The following is a 7,874-nucleotide window of genomic DNA, read 5'->3' on the forward strand; positions in this document are numbered from 1 at the left end:
CATGTATTTCTAGCTGGGGTATTGGTTGTAAAGAAGAATGCCAGTGCATGAACGGTGGAATATGTGATCGATTTACCGGGAATTGTGATTGTCCAGCAGGATTTATGGGACCACATTGCGAAGAAGGTGAATCGTTCATTTCGCTTAAAGCACATAATGCTTATGCAAATCAAATCAAAATATCCTTTCTCATAATTATTATTGTCCAAAGATTAAAAAGTTCTGTTTTGTTAACAGAATGTCCGCCCGACCATTATGGACCCAACTGTAATAGCCATTGTCTTTGTATGCACAATGGCACTTGCGATCCTAAGAATGGTACCTGTAAATGTGTAATTGGATGGACAGGACCTGCATGTGAATTCAGTAAGTTTTCTGCCCAGATATCATTCAATTTTAACAAAAAGCTGGAATTTATAATCTCTAAACCAGTCTTCAATTTTTTCATTTCGAGAAATTTTATTTATTTCTGTCGCAAATCTTCGAATAAACACTATAATCATTACTCAATCACATTAAAATATTACAAATTTATTCTAATTTTCATACTTTGTTTCTAATCTTCCATCCTTTCCTTTAGGACCACTTTTTTGAAGTGCTTATCTTTTTACGTTAAGATTATCTTCTGATGTGAAGACCGCTCTGTCCACTATGCAAAGTATACCTCACATATCATTTCATATTATCTGTTTTCAGTGTGTCCTTTTGAACGATATGGTATAAATTGTGAGCAAGTCTGTAATTGTATGCGAGGTGGACGTTGCAATCGTACGGATGGTACTTGTCAGTGCTTACCCGGTTCTATTGGTGAAAGGTATATGGTACCATATTTTTGGTTCAGTTCCATTTTGTTAACATAGTTTCAAAAAACAATGATTGTTTGAACAGAACTATTTAAATTTTGTCATCCTGCAACCAGAGGTCTCGATAGGCAAACTTTCGTACTTCATAAAATTTAACATCACCCAAATACCTTCCATAGTATCAAGTTTTGAAACTAAATTTAGATGCGAGCGCATTTGTCCTCATGGTTTGTTTGGTGAAAATTGCGAAGAATTGTGCTTATGCGAAAATGGTGCAAGTTGTGATCCAATCAGTGGTCATTGTCACTGTGCTCCTGGTTGGCGAGGTCGCAAATGCAATCGACGTAAATAAATTTGCTTTGGAATATTTTAGATTCTTTTCTTGAAAAACTGAGGGTCCCAAATATAATGACTGTACAACGATAGCTGTCAAGAATTCCGGTGGTGAAAAGAATCGATTCTAAAGTGAAATTTAACTCTCGAGGGTTAGGTGAAGTTATACGCAATAGCATTTTTCAGCATGCCTTAAGGGCTATTATGGACAGCATTGTGCCTCAGCATGTCGATGTCCAAATCAAAAGCCATGCAATCATATCACCGGTCGCTGTCATTGTCCCAACGGCTACACCGGTCATTTCTGCACCGAACTTTGTCCTCTCGGAACATTCGGCGAAAATTGTGCACAGCAGTGTGAATGTGCACCTAATGCCAACTGTGATCCTATTACCGGGAAATGCTTTTGTAAACCGGGATATGCTGGTGTGGATTGTGCCCAAGATAAGTTCCACAGTTCCTTCTATTTTCTTTAATCTATTCGGAGAGCGCTGCAGTAGCGTGACGATTGTCCTTTGAAATTTTATAACGGTTAATTTTACACATCCTTCTTCATCTACAGTATATTCTTGTCAAATTCTAAATTATTTATTCCATGAGAATAAACTTTTTCCACTTTATAACAATTGGAAATCAATTTACTGCAGGTATCACATATGATGATATCAATATAAACAAAAGTGTTATGAGTTCAGTATATTATTCACTTAATTCACATTTATCCACTACCTATAATTCTAATTTAGGATGTATCCAAGGACGATATGGCATGAATTGCGATGGCATTTGTCAATGTGTAAACGGTGGTACTTGTGATAAGGCAACTGGACAGTGTATTTGTCCACCAGGTTTTGTTGGTACCAAGTGTGAAGTGAATTGTCCCTCGAATCGGTTCGGTGAAAATTGTGAAAGACTTTGCCAGTGTGAGAATGGGGGTAATTGTGATCGAATAACGGGCCAATGTCGTTGTGCCGCTGGTTTTACCGGCTTACAATGTCAACAGGTATGCTCCGAGGGACGTTTCGGACCTGGATGTCGCGAAAAATGCCGGTGTGCTAACCAGGCGCATTGTGACCCAGTAACTGGCGCTTGCAAGTAGGTATACTGTTGCTGTTAATTTCAATGCGATAATACCATTTCACTCTTGAATTCTTATGTTATGTACAGAATGTTGCAGTATCCTTTTTAATGGGTAAACTGTTATTACAAATTGAATTCGGTTGTCTTTTTGATTTTTAATAGCAATCCCTTTTTTCCGAAACAACAAGAATAATCAGTTATTGCAGATGTTCACTGGGATACACCGGTGCAACCTGTGATCAACCTTGTCCGGATGGCAAATATGGGCCGAATTGTACGTTAGACTGCGAATGTCACGGTAATGCTAAATGTGATCCTGTACAAGGTTGTTGCGATTGTCCTTCAGGTCGTTATGGTACTCGCTGTCAATATAGTATGTCTTTTCATGCTTTTATTTTATTGCATTGGAATTAATATTCAAAGTAAAAGGAAAATATTCCTGTAATCTAGAATTATGATGGACAGCGAATGATAGTACAAAAAGCCTTTTATTCTGAATTTGTTAAATTTATAAATCATTTTCAACTTTGGAATAATGTACTAGACAATGAGTTAGAAAAGTTCAATTCTTGAAATAATATTTCCAGCCTTAGATACATGTCTTCCATCGACTGGTAATTGAAAAATTGTCATGTTGAAAATTTGTAGCATGTCCAGCTGGTTTCTATGGTTGGTATTGTAGTCAAAGCTGTGATTGTCAAAATGGCGCAACATGCAATCCAAGTGATGGTCAGTGTCAATGCCGTTCAGGATACTTTGGCAAACAGGTATTATCCTATTTTTGTTGTAGTTTTTTAAATTTCTTTTGACCAATCTTTCAACAATGCTTTTAGTCATAGTACCTAAAAGACTGATTGAAAGCGGAAGTTGCTACTTCTCTGGTTAGAGAAATAAAACTGTGGGAAATATGTAAATTTTATGCATTTCCTTCTTTCTATCCTTGCGACATAAATGGCAATTATTTATGGTGGGATTTAACATATAATTCACTTGCAACATATAATTCACTGTAACCAAAGTATTTCATTTTTAATTTTGTTAGTGTGAACGTTCCTGTACCAACAATACCTACGGTCCACATTGTCAACTGCATTGCGATTGTGGGGAATTTCAATGCGACCCAGAAACCGGAAAATGCGACTGTCCTCTAGGGTTGCATGGTGCTAAATGTAAACAAGGTATATTTTGCTCAAGAAATTATGATACACTGTTTTGCTGATTCTAAGAACATAGTCTAATGAATTCAGTCCTGAGCTGAAAGACTGATGACTTGTATCCAGACCCGATCAATGCTAAAAGCCAGATAGCTCAAAGAAAATTGTTGATAGACTTATCTTACACTGAATTGCATAATAACTCTTTCACTTTTCCTTAAAGGGAAGGTCAGAAGGTCAAGTAATACCTGAAAACGGTCTCTACTTTTCTAGCATGTCGACCAGGACGTTACGGGAAAAATTGTGAATATCGATGTGAGTGTTACAATGGTGCAATATGTGATCGAATTACCGGTCAATGTACTTGTGCTCCGGGATATCTTGGTGCAACTTGTCAACAAGAACAGTTTGGTATGCACACATGTTTGTTTACAAATTTCCAATAAACGTTACACAAAAATTTCCAAATAGTAAATTTTTAAAATTTTTATTCAAGAAAAATCGAATTTATTACATCTTTCCCAATTTTTAGACATGGAAAGTGTTGCAAAACGTGGTGATCTACCGGAGTATGACTTCCGCAAGAAGCGGTAGTACCGTTTTTTCATGCAATTTAGGAATGCACATATTTTATAAAACTGCCCAACCGAGTGTTATAGCATTATAATTTCCGTTATTCACTATTGAAAGCTTGATTATTGGAAGCAATTTGGAAATAATCATAGATTTATCAAATATATTCTGTAATCGTATACTTAATTGGTCGAAATAATTTTCATAATTTATCATGTTTATACAAACGTAGCAGGAAAAGAGCCTTCCTTCTCACATGAGTAATACCAATCTGATACAAAAAAAAAAAAAAAAAAGAAGAATCCGAAATCGATCTTTCAATTATTTCTTGATGGAATTAATCGAAAATGAATCTATGTTTCTTCCCTTTTAATGCTTCATTATAATGTTATCTCACTGTATATCAGCTAATATTTATCCCATATTATCATTGAACTAGCTGTCAAATCCCTAATGTTTTTTCCTCAATATGAGTAAATTGCCAAATAAATAAAAAAAAAATGTTCCATCTCCCCCATCTCTTTGTTGGTGGTTGCATTTGGAAAACCTTTAAAAGTAAGTGAAACAGATGAATAATATTGTTCCCTCAACTTGTACATCATTCTAATTGCATGAGAATGTCACTATCACTTCGATTCTGAAGATTCCATGATGATGATTTGGAAGATGTTGTGTGCATTCCAAAAGATACAAGATACAAGATGCAGCGGTAAGAGACAATTACTAAGTGTTCAGCTTACAATTAACCTGAGTATCCAGTAATGAATCTCAGAAAGGCTTATTTACAATCAAAGAAAGCCAAATTATTTTGCCGGTAATCTCGAAGACAATGTCATTTGGAACTGTTGGTTTAAATATGATTGATGTTCTCGTGTCAGGTGGTGAATTAACAAGAATAGGTTGTGAAATCAAAGGATTGGTACTGTTTTAAGCTGATTCCATCAAGAAAAGATGGAAGGAAGCATATCTGAGTTAAGCTAACTGGAATAATACTTGTTATTGTCTCACTCATGATAGTTTTGAAGTTTTCCATCCAACTTTTCAAATCTGAATAGCAGCAGTATTTTAAGCTCATAAATCTTCGTTCTCTCCAATTTCGTATGCATAAGATAGGATGAGATATTAATACCTGTTACCTGTAACAGTCTAAGCAAAGAAGATAAATTAAATTTAGGTATAAAACTTGAAACATATCTTGATGTTTATCGAAGAGCACTATCAGTTTTTACCTCATTTCATGTTAATTTCCAAACTACCATTAGTCCTCTTCCGCTTCAATCCTATTTTCAGAACTATTGTCCTAATCATTTGTCACAAAGTTTCAAAACTCTTTTAGCGGACATAAATCATCCATCACTTTTAATGTAAAATTCTCCGGAACATTTTAGAGATGAATCTATCATGAAACGTTGATGAATCTATCATAAAACATCTTCTAGATGAATCTATCATAAAACATCTAGATGAATCTATCATGAAACATCTTGTAGATGAATCAATGAGCAACACGGTCAGCATCAATAATCATTTCCTGCTACTGTTATTTCCCGAATACTGTATCTCACTACTCCTGTTTGACTGGAAATTTTATAACACTATCTGGAAATATTTCCTGCATATTTAAGGATAAGCTATTGCTTCTGTAACAAAGGAAAACCATAAAATTACCAGAAATCGTTACTATCATTTGTCTAAATGCTAACTTTCCAGAATGTAAATAAGCGACACGGATGATACATTTGATTTGATATTTGCAAAAGTGGTACAAAACATAATTTAAAAAAACATAATTTGTAGTGATATGTTCAGATTTTTGTGTTCATTTCTTCTTCTTAATTTGTCACAAAGCATAATTGACTGTAAAAATGTTAAGAGAGGACAGTGGCTGTGACATTATCAGGAACATGTCAATAAGAGTTCCAAGAACTAAACGTATATATCAGGTGTATCATTATTCGATTTAAAAAATAGGATTAGAATCTAAGGATAAAATGATAAATCTCATCCAGCACAACACTATCATTAATTTATTCAAATCTTATCTTTCTTTCTCCATGTATTCTCTAATCTTTTTGTAGTTTTGCGACAGAGATTACACTTAAATTTGGTGAAATTTTAATGAAATTAATGAGAATTTCAAATTTACTCTCGTAAACCTTGGAAAAAGGACCTCTTCTACTTATATTTCTATTGAAAGTTCTAATGAGGGAGTATAGGCAATAATAATTGCATGCCATATCCATATATGATAGTTTGTTGGATTTTTTCAAATCGTTGAAGAAATGATTGATAAATTTTAAGCCAAAACCTTAATATTAAGCCATAACCTTGATATTCCTAATTAAAAAAAAAAAAGAATGTTGGATCATTGGTGGATGAATAATTAATTAACTAGCTGCAACACTGTTTTCAGGACTTTTTATGTCCATTGCTATCAGGCAAATACATCAAATTTAAATCAATTTATCTGTCTGTTGCATTTTTGAGAATAATGCTAATTAATCATTCAGTAAATCTGTGGTAAAGCTTTCAAATAAATTTTTATTGTTTATTTTGTTACTGTTTTTTTTTGATTAACCTTACTACCATGATCTTGGTAGTAAGGTTTATCGTCTCCATTCATCTCATTTTAAAACAACTCTCTAAGCTGCCAACATTCCAAAGACTTTATTAAAAAATTTAGAAGAATTTAAAAGTAAATAGGTTTTCCATTAAAGACGAAAGATCATCCACATGACCACCTCAAAGTTTGACGAAAAAGATCATCTACATGACCACTTCAAAGCCTGACGAAAAACACCAACTACATGACCACCTCAAAGTCTGGTTTTGTCGCACTTGGAAATCTGTTAAAAAATTATGCATTTTTACATATATGAATGGATTGGTTCATAACAAACTCTGAAAACGTAACGATCGTATAATTAAGGCTCAATTATCCCGAGGATATTGGCTCAATTTTCCCTGAGACGATGAAGAATAACAATCATCCTTTCTCAATTCTTCCTGAGACGATGAAGAATAATCATCGTCAAAATCGTCGTACGGTCCTAAAGGTACTCTAACTTCACAGTTTGAATTTGTTGCTTGCAGATTTCATTGGCCAAAACTGATCGTGGAAATACTAATAAAATATTTAGGAAGGTGATGGCTTTCGAAACTAGACCACTGCAAGCCTAGATTCTACATTTCCGTCTAATCTGTTCTTAAATTTTTCATGTCTAGATTTTTGCCACTTTTTATCTCTAAACCCATCTCTAAACTCGATAATATTCCATTTAGGAATAAAAAAGTTCAAGCACTTCCAATCAATAATTTTGCTTGAATTTCTACATAGCATTTCCGTCAGTCAGGAATTTTTAATTTGAATTGAAATTTTTAATTTAAACTTTTGAAATTTTAAATACATTCTTTACGTGGCAGCAAAACTTCCCGCGGCATTGACTCTATACTTCCCTTAAAGTCACTGTTCGAAAATTGGTTTCCGTATAAAAATTATTGACTAGAAAAAGCGATCTCCGAAATTATACAATTGAACTGATTATTCAGCACAAAGTGATCCCCAGAAATATGACTAGCTGAGCTAATTAGTTAACTAAGGGAACCAAATAGAACTTGTAATGTCTTCAGTAGAAATACTGAACAACTGGGAAAATACTACCTTCGGTATTCAAAGTTCTTCAGTATCCAGTAAAATTTGATCTATTACAAGTAACTGATCGAAATTCAATTTACCTTAAAATCGGAGTACAGCGGTATAGGTCCCCGAAAGATTTATGGCTAACTTCCCTGTATAACTAATTGAACCTCTATTTTAAACACTAAGAAATCCAACAATTGTCTCATTCGTTAGTAGGCATTATCAATCTAGTGAACCTAACATTGAGGAAAATGGAGGTCTAAAAATGATTGGTGCAAATGATGAGAGAGA

The 7,874-nt window shown here is 34.2% G+C and overlaps 1 protein-coding gene across 1 annotated transcript in view; it reads left to right on the top strand.

Annotated features, from left to right (window-relative positions):
- The window catches only part of LOAG_18073 (hypothetical protein), a gene marked incomplete at both ends in the record, with an annotated part of 17,505 nt that extends 13,541 nt beyond the window's left edge, over positions 1-3,964 (top strand). The window contains 10 exons of the mRNA XM_020450743.1: positions 238-366; positions 697-814; positions 1,008-1,147; positions 1,323-1,562; positions 1,883-2,231; positions 2,423-2,589; positions 2,865-2,983; positions 3,259-3,394; positions 3,644-3,781; positions 3,903-3,964. Of these exons, the coding sequence (XP_020305543.1) occupies positions 238-366; positions 697-814; positions 1,008-1,147; positions 1,323-1,562; positions 1,883-2,231; positions 2,423-2,589; positions 2,865-2,983; positions 3,259-3,394; positions 3,644-3,781; positions 3,903-3,964 (1,598 nt within the window). The remainder of the gene's footprint in view (positions 1-237; positions 367-696; positions 815-1,007; positions 1,148-1,322; positions 1,563-1,882; positions 2,232-2,422; positions 2,590-2,864; positions 2,984-3,258; positions 3,395-3,643; positions 3,782-3,902) is intronic.
- Positions 3,965-7,874: the final 3,910 nt, after the last annotated feature.

Source organism: Loa loa (genome assembly GCF_000183805.2).
Source record: "Loa loa unplaced genomic scaffold supercont3.188, whole genome shotgun sequence".
Taxonomy (NCBI): domain Eukaryota; kingdom Metazoa; phylum Nematoda; class Chromadorea; order Rhabditida; family Onchocercidae; genus Loa; species Loa loa.